General features: G+C 45.4%; 7 protein-coding genes across 14 annotated transcripts in view; 4 read left to right on the top strand and 3 right to left on the bottom strand.

The window, feature by feature from the left end:
- The first annotated feature begins 228 nt into the window (after nucleotides 1-228).
- Nucleotides 229-1,034, top strand: uqcc4 (ubiquinol-cytochrome c reductase complex assembly factor 4). The gene is made up of 2 exons (XM_085904334.1): nucleotides 229-403; nucleotides 620-1,034. Exons 1-2 carry the CDS (start codon nucleotides 336-338, stop codon nucleotides 933-935), a joined length of 384 nt encoding a protein of 127 aa, XP_085760460.1. The 5' UTR covers nucleotides 229-335; the 3' UTR covers nucleotides 936-1,034.
- A 90-nt stretch (nucleotides 1,035-1,124) lies between these two features.
- Nucleotides 1,125-2,654, bottom strand: h3f3d (H3 histone, family 3D). Of its 2 annotated transcripts, none has more exons than XM_085904332.1 (4): nucleotides 2,548-2,654; nucleotides 1,856-2,002; nucleotides 1,583-1,736; nucleotides 1,125-1,503 (listed from the first exon to the last, which is right to left on the bottom strand). In XM_085904332.1, the coding sequence occupies exons 2-4, from the start codon at nucleotides 1,981-1,983 to the stop codon at nucleotides 1,375-1,377; spliced, it is 411 nt and encodes a 136-aa protein (XP_085760458.1). In that variant the 5' UTR covers nucleotides 1,984-2,002; nucleotides 2,548-2,654; the 3' UTR covers nucleotides 1,125-1,374. The 2 variants fall into 2 exon arrangements, with proteins under 2 accessions (XP_085760458.1, XP_085760459.1); XM_085904333.1 differs by having other exon boundaries at nucleotides 1,856-1,998; nucleotides 2,548-2,641.
- Nucleotides 2,655-2,797: 143 nt separating this feature from the next.
- On the top strand, nucleotides 2,798-4,383 carry c22h8orf33 (chromosome 22 C8orf33 homolog). Its single transcript, XM_085904174.1, has 5 exons — nucleotides 2,798-2,944; nucleotides 3,212-3,426; nucleotides 3,513-3,603; nucleotides 3,753-3,899; nucleotides 3,985-4,383. Exons 2-5 carry the CDS (start codon nucleotides 3,217-3,219, stop codon nucleotides 4,188-4,190), a joined length of 654 nt encoding a protein of 217 aa, XP_085760300.1. The 5' UTR covers nucleotides 2,798-2,944; nucleotides 3,212-3,216; the 3' UTR covers nucleotides 4,191-4,383.
- Nucleotides 4,384-4,546: 163 nt separating this feature from the next.
- anks3 (ankyrin repeat and sterile alpha motif domain containing 3) lies at nucleotides 4,547-11,725 on the top strand. 2 transcript variants are annotated; one of them, XM_085904560.1, is made up of 15 exons: nucleotides 4,547-4,695; nucleotides 4,781-4,987; nucleotides 5,101-5,299; nucleotides 5,383-5,504; nucleotides 5,592-5,673; nucleotides 5,752-5,869; nucleotides 5,939-6,097; nucleotides 6,163-6,288; nucleotides 6,355-6,464; nucleotides 6,526-6,660; nucleotides 6,752-6,876; nucleotides 6,961-7,102; nucleotides 7,208-7,475; nucleotides 7,558-7,649; nucleotides 7,739-11,725. In XM_085904560.1, the coding sequence occupies exons 2-14, from the start codon at nucleotides 4,821-4,823 to the stop codon at nucleotides 7,638-7,640; spliced, it is 1,836 nt and encodes a 611-aa protein (XP_085760686.1). In that variant the 5' UTR covers nucleotides 4,547-4,695; nucleotides 4,781-4,820; the 3' UTR covers nucleotides 7,641-7,649; nucleotides 7,739-11,725. The 2 variants fall into 2 exon arrangements, with proteins under 2 accessions (XP_085760686.1, XP_085760687.1); XM_085904561.1 differs by having other exon boundaries at nucleotides 4,553-4,695; nucleotides 4,817-4,987.
- wdr24 (WD repeat domain 24) lies at nucleotides 8,461-13,523 on the bottom strand. 2 transcript variants are annotated; one of them, XM_085904556.1, is made up of 11 exons: nucleotides 13,251-13,523; nucleotides 13,041-13,132; nucleotides 11,234-11,718; nucleotides 10,999-11,176; nucleotides 10,253-10,925; nucleotides 10,065-10,171; nucleotides 9,869-9,990; nucleotides 9,699-9,803; nucleotides 9,292-9,632; nucleotides 8,925-9,109; nucleotides 8,461-8,860 (listed from the first exon to the last, which is right to left on the bottom strand). In XM_085904556.1, the coding sequence occupies exons 3-11, from the start codon at nucleotides 11,712-11,714 to the stop codon at nucleotides 8,692-8,694; spliced, it is 2,361 nt and encodes a 786-aa protein (XP_085760682.1). In that variant the 5' UTR covers nucleotides 11,715-11,718; nucleotides 13,041-13,132; nucleotides 13,251-13,523; the 3' UTR covers nucleotides 8,461-8,691. The 2 variants fall into 2 exon arrangements, with proteins under 2 accessions (XP_085760682.1, XP_085760683.1); XM_085904557.1 differs by having other exon boundaries at nucleotides 13,064-13,132.
- LOC147039387 (uncharacterized) lies at nucleotides 13,462-14,744 on the top strand. The gene is made up of 6 exons (XM_085904569.1): nucleotides 13,462-13,568; nucleotides 13,669-13,819; nucleotides 13,892-13,985; nucleotides 14,047-14,206; nucleotides 14,276-14,428; nucleotides 14,525-14,744. Exons 2-6 carry the CDS (start codon nucleotides 13,695-13,697, stop codon nucleotides 14,698-14,700), a joined length of 708 nt encoding a protein of 235 aa, XP_085760695.1. The 5' UTR covers nucleotides 13,462-13,568; nucleotides 13,669-13,694; the 3' UTR covers nucleotides 14,701-14,744.
- Nucleotides 13,960-23,100, bottom strand: part of rhbdl1 (rhomboid, veinlet-like 1 (Drosophila)) — a 22,469-nt gene continuing 13,328 nt past the window's right edge. For all 5 annotated transcript variants that reach the window (XM_085904565.1, XM_085904567.1, XM_085904564.1 and 2 more), the window contains 6 exons: nucleotides 22,577-22,801; nucleotides 22,334-22,482; nucleotides 22,148-22,260; nucleotides 18,575-18,675; nucleotides 17,676-17,736; nucleotides 13,960-17,612 (listed from right to left, as the gene is read on the bottom strand). In XM_085904565.1, coding sequence (XP_085760691.1) covers nucleotides 17,341-17,612; nucleotides 17,676-17,736; nucleotides 18,575-18,675; nucleotides 22,148-22,260; nucleotides 22,334-22,482; nucleotides 22,577-22,801 — 921 coding nt within the window. In that variant the 3' untranslated portion in view covers nucleotides 13,960-17,340. The remainder of the gene's footprint in view (nucleotides 17,613-17,675; nucleotides 17,737-18,574; nucleotides 18,676-22,147; nucleotides 22,261-22,333; nucleotides 22,483-22,576; nucleotides 22,802-23,100) is intronic.

Raw genomic sequence — 23,100 nt, 5'->3', positions numbered from 1 at the left:
ACAAGACAGTTTGTGAATCCCAAACTCCAACTGAGCTTGTGTATTAAACCACGGGGTGTTTCAAAATATTAGTTGCGAAATAAAATACTTAAATAATACAAAATAAATATGAAAACGCGTAATTATGACCCATGAAGACGTATTAGACCAAACAACTACATTTACAACAAATATTACTGTCTCTTGCTTGTGGGGGGAACTATTGTGAGGAAATACATTGTGTTGCGTCGGAATGTATTCTCAGTAGTACACTTGCGTTACATGACCTGAGTTGTAAGGATACATAATTTACCTGCGTGTCCTATAATGACAATTTGCACAAAACGTAGGCTACAATGGCTCACGTTTTCACTAGTCTGACAAGAAAAACGTTCAGTCGTGGGACATTAATTCGTCACACCAGGTTAGTGATGAAATCTTTTAGACAACTGGATGTTATCATGTAACCTCCCACTGCAGTTCTGTTATTTCATTATTGCGTTCAGATATTGTCAGTTTAATGATTTGCACTGCTCATGGCTGCAAGGGAGATTGTAACAGCAGTTCTATTGTATTAAAGGCCCTTTGGTTAGGCGGGTTGTCCGTGTGAACATGTTTTAATGCGTTTTTTTGTCAACAGTGTGCGGCCACTTTTGGTGAGCCATCATCGACTGGCCAAGTCAAATCAACCTGAAGACGTCCAGGAGGAAGTGAAGAATGAGCCAATCCGCTTCTCCACCAGCAAGGCAAGTCACAGGAGTTGGAAAGTGGAGCGCTCCATGGGGAGCCAGTACCAACGCCCTTGGTGGAAAGTGCTCCCTATCAGTGTGATCGGGGTAGGCTTCTTGCTGTGGTGCGCCATGAGAGAAGAGTCGGACATTGACACACAGTTGGAGAAGGAACTTTACCAGCATTTACCCGGATTGCTTGCCGATCAAAATAATGAGAAAAAATAAATGACATCTGGGACGTGTGTGTGTGTATATATATATAATACAATGTTTTATTTGAATTGCATTGATTAAAAAGGCTTATTTAGCCTTATTACCAAACAAGCTGAACCTGCTTTACTTTGATTTTTGTGGTCACATTGAAGGCAACTTTCAATCTATTCACAGCTAAAGAACAAACCCAAAAGACTCCAATTGAGGTAGTGGAAAGTTTATTTACAGGAAGAAATCCCATGACATGCACACATAGGATGACAAAAATGTCACAAGCTAATTGCCCTGAGAAAGGCTGAGAGAAATGAGTTTAGAGATGAACACGAAGGGCGACTATTGTGAATGTAAAAAGATACAAATGTGACACAAAGCTGCACATTCCGATAATGGTTCATAATTTACAAAACCAGTCAAACTGCCCCCCCCTAACTAGATCTTTATATACAAAAAGTTAAGCACGTTCTCCCCTAATTCGCCTTGCCAGTTGGATGTCCTTGGGCATGATAGTCACTCTCTTGGCATGGATGGCACACAGGTTGGTGTCCTCAAATAGACCAACCAAGTAAGCCTCACTGGCCTCCTGAAATTAGAAAGAAAAAAAAACTGTTACAACAGAACTAACCACCCCTAAACCTTGGATGAAAATTTAACCAACTGACCTGCAGGGCTCCAATTGCTGCGCTTTGGAATCGCAGGTCCGTCTTGAAATCTTGCGCAATTTCCCGGACCAGACGCTGGAAAGGAAGCTTCCTGATAAGCAGCTCTGTGGACTTCTGGTACCGACGGATCTCACGCAGGGCAACGGTGCCGGGCCTAGGAATCAAAGACAAATTAAATCAACATCTCTATTATCGTCAAACTTATTTTAATTACTAAAGAGTCTTAATTGATGTCCTTTGGTTTTATTTTAAGAAAAGTAGGGTGCTTAGTACCTGTATCTATGGGGCTTTTTGACTCCACCGGTGGATGGCGCGCTTTTCCTGGCGGCTTTGGTGGCCAGCTGCTTCCTGGGAGCCTTTCCTCCGGTGGATTTACGGGCGGTCTGCTTGGTACGAGCCATTTGTCACTAGTTTGGCTATCTTAAAAATAAAAACAAGAGTGAAATCTAGCAATCAATTATGGATGAAAAATGGCGCCATTTAGACATCATGTTCATTTGCCTAAAATAATCACGAAAACACGTTTCATAAAACTCAACTCCCTATCACAAAGACAATTGAAAGTAAATGTGGGTCAGGTATAAAGGTTATAATCATAAATGCTGCCACGCACGTAGGCTTTGACAACGTTTCGCTTTCAAGTGAGCAAAATGGCGCCATGTAGCGTAACTGAGGTTACTTTTTATTAAAAAATAATATAAAGACACTGCCTGGCTGTTATGCAATTTCAAGTCACAAAAACCCTAATCTTCAAATAAAATATCAGTGTAGGATACTTTGAATTGCATTTTTGCAGCATTAGCTTCTTTGCTAGTTGCTATGGCGCGCACCGTATTGTTGACAATAAGCAGACGAATGATTTGTTCGAGAACCAACTAGTAATAAGCCACTAAATCATAGAGGCGTACATTAAATCGCATTAAAATGATTAACGCAATATTAAAAATGCATTTGGATGAACTTACGCTTGCTTTCCTTCCGTGGAGCTGTGTGCTGCGTCTTCACCGTAGACGACGTCGGAATGTTTGTGCTAGAAAGCCAGTACGCGGAGGAAATATATAGCGTCATAGTGCCCGCCTTTGAACCTCAGTGATTGGCTAAAAGCAAAGAGTAGTCGAAATATGATTGGCTGAAAGAAAGACGAGCCCACCCTCTTTCAAACCTTTTCCTTTCATTTGTTTTTATTAGATTTTCTTAAAACGACACTATGCACGTATAAAGTTCACAATTGTTATAAATTCCCTACAACTCATAAAAACATGGCCCCATTTTGTTCATCCATGTTCTATCCATGATCCAGGAGGAACAATTATACGTTCTAGAAATGTTCCTTTCCGGATGTAGTTGGGCGTAACACCCGTGGTAAGTGTCATATGGCGTGAATCAAAAATGTGAATGTTTTGAAATAACACTTTTGTGTATCTTAGTCAAGATTAGTTAAGATAAAACACATTTGTGAATAGTCCTTATTGGCGAGCAAATGTTGCTAGGTAAATAAATTTCCCTGAAGCCACTGTCTGTGATAGTTTTTAGTCATGTAATCTGTAGTGCATGTTATTGTGTACTGGATCATATGTGAGGATTTTTTTGAGAAGAGTGGACCAAATCTCAACCTTGACATATGTGTAGACATCATGGCAGCGGCAACTGAAGGAGTTGATCGCTGCATCCAAGATGACAGTTCTTCCACTGTGTCGGAGGTCAGCTCACCACATGAACAGTCTTCCCAATCTAAAACAAAGAAAATGAAGAAATCTGGAAAGAAAAAAGCAACTGGTCTCTCTGATGCACCCCAAGAGACAAGTGCAAATGAAGGGAGTCAAGCAGGCGAAAATACAGAGCTGGTTAGTGTTTGATAAAAGTTGCCACATACCTCTAAGTCAACACCAAGCACTTCATTGTGCCAACTTGATGTGACTGTGTCTTTCAGAGCTCAGAAGAGCAGTTTAAAAGGCAATTGGACTGGTGTATTGAACAGCTGGAGCTGGGAATGAAGTTACAGAAGGCCACTTCCAAGCAGAGTTAGTATTGGATACAATTCTGCATTTTACACAATGGGGAAGATGATGATGAACCAGTTTGATCAATTTCATCAATGAGCAATTATTTAGTACATTAAATCAACAATTGAATATGCTTTTGTGGTGGTAACACTTTGTTTTCCTTGCAGAAGAGGAAGCATCTCATGCTCTCAAAACACTGCGCAGCTCCAAAGCTCCTCTGGTCAAGAAGAGGCAGGTGATGAGGGCCATGGCAGGAGACTACAGGAAAAAAATGGAAGAAGAGAAGCGCAAGCAGTTCAAACTTATCCAGAATGGTGGGCTATATATAATGAGATCTTTGTGTGACAATACATGACAACAGTTTCATTATTTCCCACCATCTTATTGCTTTCTTTCCAGAATGTACATCTGCTCGGGTCAAAGTAAAGTCAGAGTCACCCAAAAAATCATTATTCTATCGAAAAGCTGAAACCAAAGAGACGTGGACCTCGGAGGAGAACCAGATGCAATCTGAAGCTCAGCATGCAAACCAGAAGACTCGTCCTGAAACATCTGCCTTTGTGTTCGCTGCGTCAAAAGAGGAGTTTCGCTTCAGCTTTTTGTAATTTTGAACTGTTGAGTGGATGCTGGATTGTGGGAATGTTGAATATTAATAGTTAAAACGTTGTGAACTGCTTTAAAAAGTCAGTAGAGCTAATAACTGAAAAACACACTTGTATGTATTAACGTTTTAATTAAACACCATCATTGTTGTTAATGCTCTTCCATGCTGGTATGATAAATGTGTTTTCCCCAAGATCTGTGAGTTTAAATGACTAGAAATTTATATAAATAGAAGTAAAAGGTAGCCTAGTGATTATGATCAATATAGCAACATTTTAAATATTTACAGTAGATATCTTAAAAAAAAACCAAATGTGTTACTTCCGGTAAACACGAGGAAGTACCGGAAAAGGCGGGGCTTCGATAATAACACAAACACAACTTTAAACTGAGAAACATGCTAACCGCGAGAAAAAAAATCAAATAACATAAATTTAGTCAATACTTCTGGTTACGTGACATACGTTTGTATAAAGTTGGACCACTTAAGTGCTAATTCCTTTCTGGGTAAGTGGCAAACTGTCTGTTTTAAAAGAAAATTTAAGAAACTTAAGCTAGCCCTGGTAGCTAACACTCTTGGCGAAACCCGCAGTGAAACGTTGGCTTGATTTTTGAAACACTGACAAAGAACAATGTCGGAGCTAAGCGACGAGGCGAGTGAGTCCGAGCAACTGGGAGTGAGTCTGTCCCTGTGGCTGGGAGAGTCCCTGGTGTTCGCCGAGGACCTGAACGTCCCTTTGGACCTGCACACCGCCTGCTCCATCGGACAGTACGACGTGGTGGCCGAATGCATCAAAAGGTGCGGACGACCACCTCGGTTGCTTGCTTATTTTCTAACCTAGGGCATCTTAAACTCCCTAAAGCCAATTCAACATAAGTATGGCATTGGAATTAATAAGTGTGTTTCTTCAGGCAAGAAGTGGACTTGAACGGGAAGAACGTGGGAGGATGGACGCCCCTGATGTACGCTTCGTACATTGGCCACGACAACATCGCCAATCTCCTGCTGGAGGCCGGCGTGAGCGTCAATGCCACCACTGCCAAAGGACAGACGCCCCTGATGCTTGCCGCCAGCTGCGGGAATGAAAGCATCGCCTATTTTCTTCTCCAAGTACAAAAATGACATTCAATAGAGCGTTTTCACTCCCTTTCAGTCACGCCTAAGTCAAAATCTATTCTATTTGGCTCCAAAAGCAAGGTGCTGAGTTGGAGGTGAAAGACTGTCGGGGTTGGACGGCTTTATTCCATTGTACCAGCGCAGGTCACCAGCAGATGGTGAAGTTTCTGCTCGATAATAACGCCAATGCTAACGTAAGGTAAAAAAAAAAAAAAAAATTGGGGGATACCTTCCATAATTGGCATAAAGCTGGCTATGACATGGTTGTTGGTTTTGTCCCCCGCAGGGAGCCTGGCTCTGGATTTACCCCCCTGATGGAGGCTGCCGCTTCCGGACACGAAATCATCGTTCAGTACCTGGTTGATCATGTAAAGATCTTGTGTGATTTGAAAATGTCATATCGCAACATTGCAATGTCAATTGGAGTTTGAATAATGCGTTGACAGAAGGTGAAAGCGGACGAGCGCAATGCCAAAGGAGAGACGGCCCGAGCCCTCGCCATGTTGTACGGCTACACCAAAATAGCTAGCCTCATTGACTCGCGCTCTCCTAGGAACAAAGCAGGTAAAAAAAAAGTTCTGGGAGTTGATAACGGCATTTTTCGTATATCTTAATGAGGAACTTTAATCTCAGAACACTTTGGAGACCTCAGCTCCTCCGAGGATTCGGACGGCGCCCCGCCGAGGCCGCGAGCCAGCCGCAGCCGAGCCAAAGGCGTCAGCATCCACGACGGGCCCCAGGCCATCGCCAAGTTCCGAGTCGGAGGCGCCGGTCGGACTGGCGGACCGAGCGGTAAATGCTGCGCTGTAGACATTTAGGCTTTGTGTGCATGTGGCTATTTTGTTTTCCAACGACAGAGCCTCGCGTGGCCGGCCAAGGTGACGCGACGTTCGGGAATCTTGGCGAGCGGAGCGACGGCATGCGCTACCGCGACGTGACCTCGCCCATCAACGATTTGGACGGGCAGAGCAACAGCAGCAGAGGTAAACGGCCCGTCGTTATTTCCACGTTATTTGAGTCGCTGAGTCCCCCCCAAAAAAAACGTGCAGACGAGAGCCCGTTTTTTGACAACGACATGCCAACCATGAGGAGCAGCAGTAGCAGCAGCGAATGTTTGCCTCACGTGATCGGCTGGGATGGTTCCGTGGAGAGCAACGAGGTACGCCGAGCCCCGCCAACGAAGCCACGCCTAACCGACTCACTAACGATCTCCCCGGCAGGACTCCGACCCGGGCAAAAAGAGCAGCTCGCGGCGAGTAACGAAAGCTCATTACTCCAAAGGAAAAACCCGCCATGGTGGCAACGACGCCGCTCACGGCGGAGCTTCAGGCACAGCGTCCTACAGTGGGCCAAAGGCATGTCTGCGTTCTTGGATTTCACTTGAGAACACAACATTGTAAACATCTGACCTTTCTTTTTTCTTTTTTTTTTTTTTTTAACTCGTAGGATCTGGCAGAATTCTTGGAACAACTCGGCTTCTCCAAGTACCTGCCTTTACTTGAGGAGCAAGACATCGATCTCCGCATTTTTCTCACCCTGACGGAGAATGACCTGAAGGAAATTGGCATCACGTAAGGCCTCTGCTTATTTTTAAACGACACCGGGGATTAAAACTCTTTTTTTTTTTTTTTTTTAATACTATTGGGACTTTCCAGGTTGTTTGGGCCGAAGCGCAAAATGACCTCAGCTATCGCGAGATGGCACAGCAGCGCTCGACCTCCTAGCGACGCACTGGAGCAATCTTACGCTGACCAGCTGGAGGCCGAGATGCAGGAGATGGCCATCCAGCTGCACAAAGTAACTTCCCCAACCAGGCACATACTGACCATTTGAAGAAAAAAAAAAAAACCCCACCAAACTTAAATGACAAACTTCTGCACTCACCTTGTGGTCCACATTAAGCGCTGCGAGGAAGTGGAGGTCCTGCAGAGTCAGGTGGCGCAAGAAAAGGAGCTGCGCGCCGTGATGGAAGGATGCCTGATGGAGGACAAGATGGCCTGGAGGAGGGTGCACGGCGAGCTGGTGGAGAACCACCGGCTGACCCAGGACATGAGCGCCACTTTGGCCAAGGTCCGAGCGTGTCGCTCGGAACTGCTCGCCTTGTTGAACGGTGCTAAAGGTGACACATCCGAGCTGGTGAAAAATCTCAACGTGTACGAAGAGGAACTAGGTAAGACCGTCGCCACAATCTGAAGTCACATCGGACTCCCCTGGTGCCATGTTGTTTTTTTTCTCCCCCCCCATCCCAACAGCCGAAACCTTGCAAACCGTGCTTCAAAGTCTGCGGCGACTGAGCGCTCCTGAAAAAGTATCTGACAGTTGGGAAAGGCCGTAATATTTCCAGGTAAATTAAAAACACCATCGTCATGTTGTAGTACCTGTTTTTGATGAGCGATGTGTTACAGCGTTCCACCTGTCTGATGTTTGTCACAGTGGCTTTGTGCAGCAACGACGGAGGGTGAGATGACCACCCTAAACGATGTCAAGGGAGACCAGGCCAGACGCGAATGGGCCGGAGCTGGCCAGACGTGGCCGATGCCCGAGGGGCTCCATGACAAGCAGGCAAGAGGGGTGGGGTGGGGGGACCCGTGACCCTCACACGCTTGTGCTCGTGCGTGCTTCTCAACCGTGGAGGAAATGTCGAGCGACACCAAGCGAGGGATTGCCCTCAGATCCACACAGCTTTACTCTTTAATCCACCCAACAAGGAGTAAGTGCAATTTTTGTTTATAACAACAAAAAAAAACTTGGATAATTTATCTCTATTTTTTTTTCATTTAATAATGATCTGATTATAGATGTAAAAAAATAAACTCAAATGAGTAAATTAATCCTTTTGATTAAATAAACACCTCAACAAAAACTGCTATATTAGTAAAATAACTATGAATTCCCATCTGTATATTTTAAAAGTCAATTTTGTGGTTTTGTAAATGTCCTGCTGAATCTTTTGTTTGATAAAAAAAATCTAATTGTTTCATCATTATGATTGCAGTGTTAAAAATTTATTTCAAATTATTGACTCCTCCTTTTACTGAGATTAGGTATTAAAAAACAACAACCCCATTTCACGCAGTATTTCCACTCCTGATACTTTCCAAATGCACTTAAATGCTCCTGGAAAGTAAAAACTCCAAAAGTAAAGAATTTGAATCAAAAGTTGACACATTTTAGTTTTCCATTCAGACAAATATTGACTTTGCTCTTCTTACAAAAGGATTTGCAAAACACAATGTCAAATTGTACAGCTGTCTGAGAAAAATATTTGTCAATAATATCTGTTTAAATACACATCCACGCATTGAACTTGATTCCGCTTCAGTCTTTCGACGCTCAAGTAACAGAAGGAAGCAAAGATGGATGATTGATCACCGTCTGGCCTGAGCTCAGGTGTACTCACACAGATGTCCGCATCCGGCGGGGCAGTGCGGACTGCTTCTGAGCCAGTTGATGATGTGCTCTAGGTGGCCGCCGTGACTACAGCCTTGACACCACACAAAGAGTCCCTTGACCACGTGGTGGCACACGGCACACACGCTGGCACACTGGTGGCACCTACACAACACCCAAATGAATTATTGACCGCAAAGAACGACGGAATGTACCGTGGATCGCTTACCTGTCGCAAATCCAGCCCCTGTTGTTCATGGGCCGTTTGCAGTTGCTGCAGTTGATGTGCAACGTGGTGGAGGTCTGATTCAGGCAGGTGATGGCGCTGCACGTACTCAACTTGATCACCTCGTTGGACACGTTCCACAACTCGAAGCGTTGCAGCAGGTCGATGTAGGACGTGTACCAGTGCTCCTGAGAGACAAAACGTCCAATTGTGTCAATTGAGGGCTATTCTGGTTCTCTTGTGAGGATTCCCAAGATCACGTGGAAGTCATCAACAGAGCAATGCGAAAAAATAAGGGAAGGTCACAAATCAAACGGACTCGAGATAGATCCCTGAGGGATACCTCCAGATTTTACAGTCTTGAGATTACCTGTGTGAGATCATCAATCTCTTTCCGGATGCGCTCTCCTAAAACGATGAGCACGGACACCGCCATCTGCACGTCGCCCTTCTCGGCGTAGTAGCTGAGCATCTCGCGCACGATGGGGCAGAAGAAGCTGGCGGGCAAGTCGGGCGTAAAGAGAGGCTGCGAGATGGAGATGAGCGAGAAGGACTCGATGGGCGTCAGGCACGTGACTTCGGCCTCGTTGCCGCTGACGTGCGGCGAGTCGGCTTTGTCCTGCTGAAGGTGCTCGGGGGCTGACGGATTGTCCAGGATGTCGTGGCGTAGTTGGAAGGCTTCCTGGGGCAGCGTGCACTCCTGTTCCTCAGCTAGCGTTGAGTAGACACAACTATCTAAGAATGACTTGACTAGAAATGTGTCACAATTTGACCGACCTGTCGGGTTGTCCTGCTCCATTGAATAAAGATCGTCGTCATCCAGTTCGGCGTCGCCAAACATATATTCGGCTTGACCCTCGCTGCCCTCCGTCTCCTCGTTTTCTGAAGAGAAACAATGTGGTCACCTGTTTTATTTTTTATTTAATCCTGTTATTCCAATGTCTCACCTTCATTATTATTGCTGATGTTTTCAGGTTCCAAGTGGATATTATCTTGTCTGGCGTCGCTTTTGCCGCGCTCCAGCCTGCTTTCGTTGCCCATTCCGGTTCCGATCTCCTTCATGCTGAAGCTGAAGGCATCAGAGGACAGTTTGTTGCCTCAATTAGTCCCGCTCAGCAACAGCGCTGGGAGTTGTGTCGCTACCTGTTCATTAGCGGTAAGGTGCCAAGTTTATTGAGGTGAGGACCAGGAGTGCTGATGTTTGCTGGGTCAGAGAACATGATCCTCAGCATGGTCCATGTTGTGGAAACCTGTGAAAGCAAGTCAAAAAGGCCCCGCCGAGTGACGTAACCAGCTGAAATCTTTTTTCAGAGCTTCTCGCGTGTTCGTACCTGAGGTCTTTTGAGCTGGCGGGCCACCTTGGCGTTGTGATCGCACAGCTCGGCGAACGGCTTGCCGCCGAGGAGGTAGAGTTGCGCCGTCTTGACGAACCAGTCCATACGATTGCTGTCCAAGTCGGTCTCAAAGACGCTGAGAGCGCTGGACACGTGCGCAAATTGTTCCGTCGGGTCGGGTTTCTTGAAGATGAAGATGGGGTAGCGCCGGTCGCCGCCGGGGTAAGGCTTCCTGTTAGCGTCGCCGCTGATCAGACTCTCCTTGGCGGCGAAGGCCAGGTCGCCGAACAAACCGAAACACAGACCCTCGGGGTTGGCCTTGTCCACGGGCCGCGTGGCGTCCTTGAACATGTGCTGGTAAAGCGTGCTGTCCTTAGAACCCGAGAGTAGGAAGTGAGGGTCGTGCTGGTGGCGCCACACGATGCCCGTGGTCACGTCCCTGTGCTCCTCAAAGGTGGCGAAGGGGATGAACGGTCGCCGCACGTCCCACACGTAAATATTGTGATCCACCATCATGGAGCAGGTGGCCAGGTGGAACTTGCGTTCCGGGCGCCACTTGACCCGAGCCACCGAGGCGATGGTTTGGACGCAGTAGATTTCTTTGGCACGGTTTGTGGTCATGTCCCACACCTTCACCATTTTATCCCTGCCGCCCGTGGCCAACCAGCCCCTGGAAGAGAACCCAAGCAACATTTGATATCTTTTATCTCCTGGAGCTCTTCCCGTCCATTTTGAACAAGCACCTGTCGTCGGGATGCCAGTCGCAGCAGAACACCGGGCCAGTGTGGGCGGTGAACATTCGCTCGTAGCGGTCCGGCCGTCGGATGTCCCACAGTTGGACGTTGCCGTTCTCGAAAGAAGCGGCGAAAGTAAAATAGTCCTTCATGCTGAACTGGACGTCTCGCACGCTCTCTGACTGACCTGTCATCAAAATGGGTAATTGTGCAAATCACGTCGAGTGTGAAAGTTGCTGGTTACCTGAGAAAGTGCTGACAGACTCCTTCTTGCGTAGGTCGAAGCACTTCATGAAGCCGTCCTGAGAGCCGCTCAGGAGCATGTACACCTCGGTGGGGTGGAAGCACACCTTGTTGACCGTACGCTTGTGCTCTGTGAACAGTTGGTCCTGCTTGTTGCGAGACGGTTTGCCCAGGTTCCACGTCACCACCGCGCCGTTGGTGGCGGCGGTGGCTAGCAGGTTCTCCTCCATCTGGTGCCACATGACGTCGGCGCAGCTGAGGTTGAGCGACGGCTTGCGGCCCACGCGCAGATTCAGCTTCTCCACAAACTGCTCTTCCTCAAGCACGTAGATCTTGAAGATGTTGCGCCCGGCTACCACCACCTGCGTGGCGTCGCGGCACACGCTGATGGCGTTGGCGGGGGCGTCCAAGTGGCAGAACATGGTTCGGCCGCTGATGGCGCTGCTGCCCAGGGCTGTGGTGATCCGGGACATCTTCTCCATCTTCCTACAGAAATCACAGGGTTTTAATTATTACATCGTTTAAGTTGTCCATGCAACATAAATATAAATAATAATAAAAACATGTCGTTCTTCTCAGCGCTCACTTTCTTAAGAGTCATGCTGCGGGGCAAAAATACACAAACACGTAACACACTAAAGTGTTTAAACCATGTGAATTGATGGTGTCATCCCCTATTAATAATTAAATGTAATAAAATATAATATAAATGTAACTATAAACTTGATATTTATATATAATATTTTTATTGTATTATATTTTAATATATATAGATAAAATATACGACAAGAGAAATAATGTAAAAAATATATATTAGGCGTAAACTGCCATTTTTCAAATAAATATTGGCGATTCCGCTAGATGGCGCCAAATACACACTTTTAGTGCTTTTGGGCTTAAAACACCAGATTCGTTTTCAAAAAAAATATTGGCGAATATGCAAACTGAAAAAATGTTTACAAATATATATTTATATTATATACATTATACTATATATTAATAATATCTATGTTTTTATATTATTTCTCTGGTTGTTAATGAAAGATCATTCTTATGAAAATAAAGAAACAAAACAGTTTCGTAGTTTGCGAGTTATGAGAAATAGAGCAAACTGAGGCCAAACTGAAATTGTATTCTTGTGAGAAATCTGAGACTGCTTTTTAACAGCCATATCGTCGGCCCCATGAAGAATATGTAAAGAACGTAATGAAAAAATATGTGCGTTAATATAATAATTAAATGTAATAAAATATAATATAAATGTAACTAAAAACTTGATATTTATATATAATATTTTTACCGTATTATATTTTAATATATATAAATAAAATATACGACCAGAGAAATAATGTAAAAAATATATATTAAGAGTAAACTGCCATTTTTCAAATAAATATTAGCGATTCCGCTAGATGGCGCCAAATACACACTTTTAGTGCTTTTGGGCTTAAAACACCAGATTCGTTTTCAAAAAAAGCATGGCGAATATGCAAACTGCAAAAATATTTACTAATATATATTTATATTATATACATTATACTATATATTAATAATATCTATGTTTTTATCGTATTTCTCTGGTTGTTAATAAAAGATCATTCTTATGAAAAAGAAACAAAACAGTTTCGTAGTTTGCGGGTTATAATGAGAAATAGAGGAAACTGAGGCCAAAGTAAAACTCTATTCTTGTGAGAAATCTGAGACTGCTTTTTAACAGCCATATCGTCGGCCCCATGAAGATCTCGTAGTGAAAAAAAATATCTGCGTCAATATCTCTCCTGAAGCACAGTAAATAAAAGTATGCATACCAACTTGCTGAAGAGCTACTGACCCCTTCAACTTTTGCAGCACCTCAGAATGCACTTCATGATCTCTCAGGAGATGCAATTTGCTGGAGGCACTGTTACACCAAATAAAACGAAACCAAGTTCTGAATAGCACAAACGTGTTACATAAATGCAGTACACATTTCCTTTAGCAATGTCCAGATTGATTAATTCCGTGATCTCAGACTTTACCTTCATCATGTTTGGAGGTTGAGGTCCCGTTTGTGGAAATAGCTCAACTCTCCGCATTTTCATGAAGATTGCTGAAACGGGGTGCTAATGCAAGCTGGCAACACTAACGCGATCCTACGCGCATTGCAGATAATATACGATCTGCGAATTTTTTATTAATTATTTGAAGTGCATGAAAGCAGACAACGACGAAATGCACTAACCATAGCAAATGTGCTCACCGATGTTTGCTTGCATTGCCGGAAATAATAGTAGAAGGATACTCTCGCGAGAGTTCACCGAGAGTCAGGCGGAAACGTCACAATCATTTTCAACCAGGTTTGCCTGATTTTTTTGTGACCTTTTATGGTTTATAATTCGCAAACGAACCTAATTAACAATGCTCTATGACATGATGTTGTTCTTTGTATCTTTGCAGGTGATTTTGTGTGCTGCTTTGCGGCCATGAATGGACTTTTTGAGTGCCAGAATCCTGCAACATGGAGAAGAGTTGAAGGTAAATATTGGGACGTGGTGGAGGCCAAGAGCAAGAAGAAGAAACCTGGCAAACTTCTCCAGCTTGATAAGTGGTAAGAAATGAGCCCTACCTCATCTAAGTGTCCATCAATTTGAAATGTGATGCAAGGATTGTTTGCACTCAGGTACCAAGAGGAACTGCCCGTTATCATCTCAAGTCGATGCGAGAAATATGTCACATTGGCAGAAATGGTCAAGTTGATGGAATGGAAGCTCACTGTAAGTCGCTCCTCCACACACGTAGAAGATCGCAGCGCCTCAACCGCGTTCTCGTCGGCAGAGGGGGAAGTTCAGGCCCCGTCTGCAGCAGCTGGTGTCGTCCAACGGCGAGGACGCCGTGGACAGATGTTCCCGAAAGGCCTTCAGCCTCCTGCCCGATGTAGCGGCGGCCGTCGCCGAGCTCAGCTCGCTGAAAGGAATCGGCCCGGCCACCGCTTCAGGTCAGCGAGGCCAAAATCGGAGCTCCTTTGACTTTCAATCGGTTTTCACCATTTTTTTTTTTTTTGCAGCTGTGTTGGCTGCAGCAGCGCCCGATCAAGCGGCGTTTATGTCAGACGAGGCCCTGGAAAGCGTGCCAGGACTCAAACCCATCCAGTACACAGCCAAACATTACTCACTCTACCAAAACAAGATGGTGGCCATGACCAACACACTTAACAAAGGTTCAACATTTGACTTCCAACTTTTTACATCTGACTCAGCCTTTCGTTTTACTGACGCCAGTTTCTGCTTATTTGTAATTTTTTTTTTTTTTTCAGTGGACCCCCGGTCCGATTGGACGCCCCAAAGGCTGGAGCGCTGTTTGTGGGCGCTCAGCGTTGCTAAGCAACAGCAGCTCCCGTTTCTTGAGGATCTTGATGTAAAGGGCGGCGGAGTGGTAGAAGAACACGTGGATGCTGATCACAGAGCAAGCAAAAAACTGAAAACGAGATGAAAGAAACGTGAATGGCTTTTGGTACGTGAGCAATAAAGACTTTTTCAGAGAATTACCATCAAACGTTTTTTTACCCCCCCTAAGCAATCTTAACTTGAAAGGAGCCGAGACCTTTTTAAGACTTTTGTCTCTGGATCCAAAAGAGAGAAAATGGAATAAGATACAACAAATTACAACCTCAGCTGATGAAATTTGACAGCAACACAAATGTCTCAAAAGAAAATTCCCTCGTTAAATTTTCAGAGATGTCAAACGCCGGATCAAAATATAAATCTGTCCATTTCAAAAAAATAAAAACCCTCGAGGAGCCTAAGTTTGTCCTGAAATAGACAAAGGAGGTACCAAAAAAACTTTTGGATTTTCGCCACAGTATTGTTCTTTAATTATATTGTTTCCAAATAAAAGCAAAATACAATGACCAGTACAAAATAAAAGAAAATATATTCATATATATACAATATAAAATGGTTCCGTTTCAGAACATTTAAAAAGTACATAGAATAGAGAATGAAATCATTCATGAGGACTTTGATACAAATTTCCCACATGTGAATTTAGTCGTGCTTCCCCGTGACGAAGAGAAAAATCGCTTTTTTTCTTCATCTTGTAAACGCTGTGTTGGCGCAACCTCGCGTCTGCTTGTTGGCGAGATTGAACCTTGTAAGTTTGGCACCGTTTTATGGACGCGTTTGGCTACAACTTAAACAAAAAAGTGGCAAGACTTTATTTTTTTTTTATTTTTTTGGGGGGCAAAAGCTACCACAAACCTTGAATATTTGATTTCCCATTCGGAGCTGCATTCTTTTGTTTACATTTATTTCCCTGCTACGCATTCATCATCTCCCTCCTCTATTTAAAAAAAACAAAAAAAAAAACACGTCGTATGGCGTTAATAATTAAGCAGCTCATGTACACTTTTTTGTTTTTTTTTGGGGATTTTTCCATTTTTCACCTGCTTCATCCGATAAGAAACCATTTCTCCTTCAGTGTTCAATGACAAGGCATCAACAATATGGCACACGAGATGATGAACATAAGCTTACTTGGTTTCCTGTCATTCTGATATTTCCTCCTCTTTTTCCATTTTGAAATTGCCTTGGTCTCATTTAGGTTTGTGTTGGCGCCTTTGATAAAAAAAAAAAAAAAATCCAAAGCACTTACGAGCCCTTTTTTTACAAGTTGCTATGAATCTTAAAGTTAAAGAGGCACATTAACCTCCGCTCAAACCTCCTCTTTTTCTTCATTACAGGCTACGTATGCATTATTCATCACTCCTGTGTATCTTCGCCTAGCCCAGCAATAACATTTCAAACTGACCGCCGACCACAAGGGGCTTCCATCAATTATCCATTACATCGCCATCTTTTTTTTTTTTTTACCCCCCTAATTTTCCAAATAGTCTGGCCGAGTGGCGATACCCGCCCGACGATTTCATCCTGCGGAGGAATGGAATTTATGAACCCATCGGCAAAAGCGTAAAAATGTTCAGCCAAGTGACGTACAAATGAATTATTGATCGGACGAGTGAAAATTGGAGCGCTGAAGGAGTAAATGCAATCCTCGGCTTGAGTCGTGCGACAGAAATCCATATCTTTTATAATCCGCACACACACACACACACACACACACACACACTGCAGGCAAGAACTTTGCGCAAAACAAACCGTCAACTATAAACAACTTGTACAAGCGGCGGGAAAAAAAAAGAAATAAAAAAAAAAAAAAGTCTGCTACAGGAGAAAGTTTCACAGGCGTGTACTTGCACAGTTTTGTCTTCTTTGACTTGGAATATTCACAAAGCAGAAAATGAATTTTACACACGATGGAGGCGACCCCTTTGTGGAGACAGTCCAAAATGCATAATGCAAAAAAAAAAAAACACCTCATCAGGACCTTCGCTCTAATATTTTATGGATGTTTTTCATTTTTTTGATTCGAATGAAACTTACATGCTTGCATTTTCGACTGTCCCCACCTGTGTCCTCTCTTTTAAAAGTGTCTCCGATGAGTTCTCTCTATGGCTTGTTTTGTAAAGTTTCTATAAAGTCAAGTAAGGGACAACAATCGTAGCCTTTTTTTTTTTTTTTTTTTTGCACCCTTTGAAATCTGTAAATAGACGATATACACATCCACTATCAAATGAGAGAAAGAAAAAAAAAGAGCGACAATTTCCCACCTCACTCGAGAAAAAAAGTGGAGGCTGAGGTATTGACTGAGCGACGCCCACTGGAGTTGAGCGTGTCTGCCATTTTGTGTGGGCGGAGCTAAGAGAGGGGAGGGTGTCGGCACATGATCATGAACCCAAAATCAGCCATTTTGATGATAAAAGCTAAAAAATAAAACCGATGTTTGAATCAAGATTTTTTCCCCCCTTTTTTTTCATGTGGCATCGCTCCTTTGTTTGTTTCACCAGAGGCACGAAATGAATCGGCACGGCCACGAGTCCAAAAAGACAAAAAAAAAGCTCCTCAAAACGGATGCGAGGAACTTGTTCTGCTGCTACGCTCTTTGATAAAAGAGACCTTTTTTTTGCAAAGGTGTCCGTCCAGTCGCCAATGTCAGCAGAAAGGGGAGGGGGGGGGGGGATGATTTTAAATCGATACCTGTTCTGAAGTCAGACGCGCCGGGGCCGGGCCTTCGTCAGGGGGCGGGCGGGATCTGCACGCCCAGCAGCTCGTAGGCAAAGATGTTCCAAAAGATGGCGAAGAGCAAGAAGGTGATGAAGGAGAAAACGATGACCCACCAGGAGCACTGTTTCTGCAGGCTCTCCTCGTAGCTGCGCAAGATGAGCAGGCCCATGCTGATGCCCACCACCGCGCCCGACAGGTGGGCCATGAAGCTGGGCTGCGGCCCGGACGAGGGCAGCGGCGGCGAGAAGCGCAGCCACACCGCCCGACCCACCTCCGAGCTCACTGGACCAGGAAAACAAGGTCACAATCTTATTCATTTAACAAACACACGGACGGGAAACTTACTGCAGACGAGCGCCAGGATCATGCGGAGGAGCTTGTACGGACACCTCATCCCGGCCCAGTTCTGCAACGAGCGCAAAACGGATGGCTTCATTAGCAGCTTTGCCCCCAAAACATCCTATTTGCTCTTTTTGAGCAAATTTAACCCAGAGCGAGAGAGCGAGAGAGAGAGAGAGAGAGAGAGAGAGGGAGGCACTTTTATTGGAACGGCGTGCACCTGGCCGCCGTTCTGCACGCTCCAAGCCGGGGGCATTCTGTTAATTAGAGCTCCACTAATTAAACAGACAAGGGGGCAATAAAGCACACTCATGATCCTACGAGGAGGATAGAACGTTGGCCTTAAATCCCCCTCGGATGAATAACGGAGCCGATCCCGTGGATCCTTAAGTGACTTGGACTGAGAGCAATTGTGGGGGGGAAAAGGACCCAGGGCCACTTTTTCAGCCTGCTCCCGAGCGGGCGCAGGCATGCAAGATTAAAAACACGGGATAAAAATAGATGGCGATAAAGCCTCGTCGCTAGAAGAGGCCTTCAAAGTCACAATATTACAAGAGATAAATGATTCATATATCGTGAGGGAAAGAGGGCACCGCAGTGGGAGGCCAGCGAGAAGATGGAAATGAGATCTTTATCAAACATGCTGACAGGCCCGACTTTGTATTTGCTGATTTATTATTTTTTTTTCATGCGACAAAGGAAATTCCCTCCAAAAGTGTGAGCGATTAGAGAAGTTGAAACATAAGAGAGGAACGATTATCGGAATTTAACATCGCTTGCGCGGTGATTCTCAAAAAGTGTGATACGGCTCCCTCTAGTGGCATGTAAAAGAATAGGATTGAGTATTTGGCCATTTGAGTGGGTGGTTGGGATTTATTTTTTGACACACTAGCCACGACGGTTACCATGACAACGTTGGCCAGATGTGCCGAGCAGAGAGCGTAGACCCCGCCGGAGCCCCCCACCACTGGAGCACGCATGTCGGTGATGGACACCGTCAGTGAACCTATGAGGGCGGAGATGTTAGATCAAGTTAGAAAACAAGCGGACAAGCAGAGCATCAAATTTTTTTATTTTTTTTGGTACCCGAAAGAATCATTGTGAGAATCGGGTGTCCTGCTCAGAAAGCGTGAAGGGTTTGTAGAGTAAGCGGGGGGGGGGAAACAAAAGGGGGTCATCAGATTACTCATCACGCTGTCTCGTACCAGTCACCTTCCTTTGGGCCTTTCTCAAAATAGTAGCCGAAAAAAATCACCAGTGGTTGGTCCAATATGTGTTGCTGAAAGGTTTATCATCCTGCGACGATGCTTTTTGTTAGCCAGTGTATCACTTTAATTGTTAGCATCAAGCTAGCTGACATGAAGGCGATCGGCAATTCTCTTTTTGTTTCGTTTGACACAAAGTGGTAACAAAAAAGCTTGAAGAAAAAAAAAAATCACAGTAGTAAACAGACTATTAGTATGCAAACAGAGGATGACAACGGAGCATCTGCTGATGCAGCCGCCATCTCGGAGCCGGTCAGAATTCCGAGCAGGCGAAATGGCAATGCCGAGATGCCGGCGTCAGCCGACTGTTAATTATGTAAATGAGCTGATAAAGGAAAGCGCAAAGAGGGCTGATAAAACAAAACAAGTCTCCTTTTTTTAATTACAGTCGGAGGGCCGAGATGTCAAATCTGTAAAGCGCGCAATTTCAGCGCGTGGGCACAAAAGAGTAAACATTGTCTCCGAAGAAGACTTTGCGAGCCCGAGGCGGGACGATGGCGTAAAGACGGATGGTAATCAGAACGGCGTTACGCAGCCATTCATCTCTGCTTGCCGCTGCACCTGCAGCTGCTGCTTTTGTGAAGATTTATGGGCGCAGATGAAGGCTGATACTACACACCGGAGGAGACACGGGTCCGTTTTGGCCGCTCGCTCGGACCAAATTACAATTTCACAGCGGAGCGCGACACCATCGTATGTGCGCCAACGGGAATCCAATTGGGCCTTTGTGACCTACACGCAATACAATAAAAATTCATCAAAATGATTCCATGGAGCAAATACTCGAAAAAAAGAAATCTTTGGTGAGACCTTCCACATTTTCTGTATGAATATTAAAAAGAGCCCGTCATGTGGCTTCTCCCGCTTAGCGAGGATTTAAGATTTAGGCGTCTCACACTCCTGCGGGAGCAGAGCCGGGAGGTGTGCGATTAATTCCGACGCGCGGCTGACGCGTCAAATCATGTGCACACATTATTTAGTGCCGCCATCATCGTCGCCAAGGTCCACAAATCTCCCGACGAGCCCGTGACATTCGTTTGAAGACGGTAAAACACGTCAGCGGGTGCGGAGCAGGGTAGGGGTCAGGGGTCAATGACACGACTCGAGTACTTCGGTCTAATCCTCCAGGCTGAGCCGGAAAACGTTGAGTCTCCTGGAGTTTTTACGCGGCCCTTTCTCCGAGATGAAGGCGCTAAAGTGATCTGAGGCCAAACTCCGCCCCTCGGTTGCCGTCACAATGCGGCGGAGTGGTTCCATCATTTAAAAAATAAAGATTACCATAGCGGGATCCTTCCGGCCAAATCAAGCATGGAAGTACTTATGGAGCTATTAACCGCTATTAATTCAACTCTTCATCCTGTTGTCATTGTTATAGCCCGCATCATTTTGCACAAGACCGCACAAGAGAGCGTTTGGTCTCCCGAGCCGGACGCAGGATTACTTTATGTTCTCCAGAGCCGTTTATCGCTTACGTTGAAGCGGCCACAAAGAGATGTGGCCCAGTCAGCGCTATACTGCGGCCAAAGGGGATGCCTCTGACGGCAAATAAAACTCCGGGAATGCCTGATCCGATTTATTTACCCACGAGGAGAGGAGGCGGAGGCCGACGGAACGAGCTGCGTGGGTGGCCGCGACTTTTGCACCTTTGGAGCTCGTTAGATATATTACAACCCCAAAAAAATTCAATGGGTTTATAATGGGTGTGAATTCTATGCGCATTTTTTTATCCATGCAAATACGGCAGTGGAGAAGGATGATGAGATTTGGAAAAGAGAAAGATGGAAATCCCTGCGGTCTGCCTGCGACACGGAGATGTTCAACAGTAGCCAAAATGAAAACATTCTACTCTCCGTCTTTCCGAGGAGGCCCCTTCATCTGGTGTCGGCGCGGCAGAGCCGTGAAGGATTACGGCGCGGCTCTGCCGAGGATCAAGGACGAGGACGGAGGTCCGTGCACGCGCAAAGAATAATGACAAAAATGTTCCCGTTTCCAGCACGCACGCGACCGAGGACAAAATATACAGTGCCAGACGTTATTTTTGGGACGGCGTAATTTGGGGTTTGAAAGGAGGAAGGAAGACTTTGAAAGGAGGCCCGCGGTGCGGAGGAGGTTCTTTTCTAATTTGGACATCACAAAAGCATTTGAACAGGGGTGTGTAGACTTTTTATATCCTGTGCCGAATTGAATGAGAACGAGAGGAGCCGCTTCCATTAGCCGGGGTCGGCTGTGTTCATTCCCACAACGGCGCAAACGTCCCTTTTTAACGACGGGAAAAAATGAAATGAAAGAAAACTCCACCCACGTGCAAAGAAACTCACGCTCTGAATTTCCCATCCCGACTTGCGATGCCTCCGCAACACATCACAGTCCGTTTCATCTCCTCGCCGCCTCTTCCTATTCCGACTCGTTTGTCGGAAGAAACGGTGACAACAACAAATGTGTCAAAGTCATCCGATTGTTATTCCGAGCCGTGACTAGTGAGTTAACACGGGGTCCCGCAAATTGCATTTGTCGTATCGACTGATCAGATGAAAGCCGTTTGACTCGTCAAGGCAACAGTAATCAAATGATGCTGAGCGCGAGATTTCCAAATGCCCCAAATTGTTGGTGCTGGAATAGGAGAAGGGCGAGAGATTTGCCCAGCGGGTTTGATGCGCATTAGCGAGAGACGTGCATTGAGAAGAGCCAGCCGCTGATCAGCGGCCACATGAAAAGTCCACAAATCTCCAAAGTGGCTCACCGCAGGATGAACGCTAATGAGGTTCCCTTCAGTGGCGGCGTCGTGACCTCTGCGCGGGAACGCGCCGGCGCTCGAGGACGACGGCTCGGCAATTTGGACTTGGCCCGCAAGTTTATGCAAAAATTAGCTCGTGGGCTTCATTGTAATTGGAGACCTTTAACTTGATAAATGACAGCGAGGTGGGGAAAGTAAATTCTAAGCATTTTTTTTTATTTTTTTTTAGGAGGGGCGGGACTCTGCAAACAAAGGACAAAAGCAAACTAGGTCAGCGTCGATCTACTGCTGACTTGCAAAAACGACAAAAAAGAAAGGTCCAGAAAGTAGACTTGGAGCGCGCTTTGTTTGAAATGGACTTGTTGACATAGTGGGGCCTCTTCACCCGTAAAGTGAAAATAAAAGTCTTCTAAATTTGATTTGTGAGCAACCCTGCTAAAATATATCAAATGAGGCTTAGAAAATCAGGAGTCACTCACCCGCCAGCACTCCCGCCATATAAAGCAGACTTATCCGTAAGACGCCATGGACCATCTCCAGGGGGACCCCGATCATCAGCTGCAGCAACGCGTTGAAGCCCAGCTGCTCCAAACTGAGGAGGAAGCAGATAAGGAAAGTGATGGCCGCGGTTTCAAAGTCTCCGCGCGCGGCTAGCGCTTACGTACCCGACGTGCATGAACATGTAGCTGAAGAAGCGCCACACTTGAGCGCGGTGGCCCGGGTGGTACACCAGGGGGCTCTTCATGAAGTCGGGCTGGTAGGTCTGCAGGACCCACTTGTTGAGCATGATGCCGTAGCACATGAACACGATAATCTGCCATCGGAGATGAGAAAATGCCAATTAAGTGAGTTGATTCTTTCTTTTTTCCACTAGAGGGAGCCTTGGGAAATCAAATCTTTCTTTTCACCTGAACGATGGTAATGACGGCGATGAAGACCGGCGGTGGGCACAGGCGGTTCTGGTGGAAGTACCAGCGTCGGTCCGTCTCGCACGGAAGGATCTCGTAGGCCACGTAGCGGACGAAGCGTTTGTAGAGACCTAGGCCCGTCTCGTCTAGCAGGATCTCCCTCTGCAGCGTGCGGCGGCCATTGGCGATGGCCCGTCGGAAACTGCTGGAGCGCTTGCTGCTCATCTTAAATTAAATAAATACATAGAATTAATAAATCATCTCTAATAATAATCTTAATAATATTCATTCTCCTTTGGCTCTTTGGTGAGTTAAACTGAGTATGCATTGCGTTACTATGGTGACACAGCGGAGCTCAACACCCTTTTAAAGCCATTACATGCTACAACGATGCAGCTATAAATTGAATTAGATTTGAAATACTCGGAGGAAGACAACAAAACATGACATCATCTTGGCAATGAACACATGAACCAAATAAGGGCCGCCTTTTGATGCACTCGATGTCACAAATGAACTATAAA

The sequence above is a fragment of the Syngnathus leptorhynchus genome, chromosome 22 (genome assembly GCF_054491065.1).
Source record: "Syngnathus leptorhynchus isolate UIUO chromosome 22, UIUO_Slep, whole genome shotgun sequence".
NCBI classification, from domain to species: domain Eukaryota; kingdom Metazoa; phylum Chordata; class Actinopteri; order Syngnathiformes; family Syngnathidae; genus Syngnathus; species Syngnathus leptorhynchus.
Note: the sequence above shows the minus strand (reverse complement) of the source record. Positions and strands in the feature narration are given on the sequence as shown.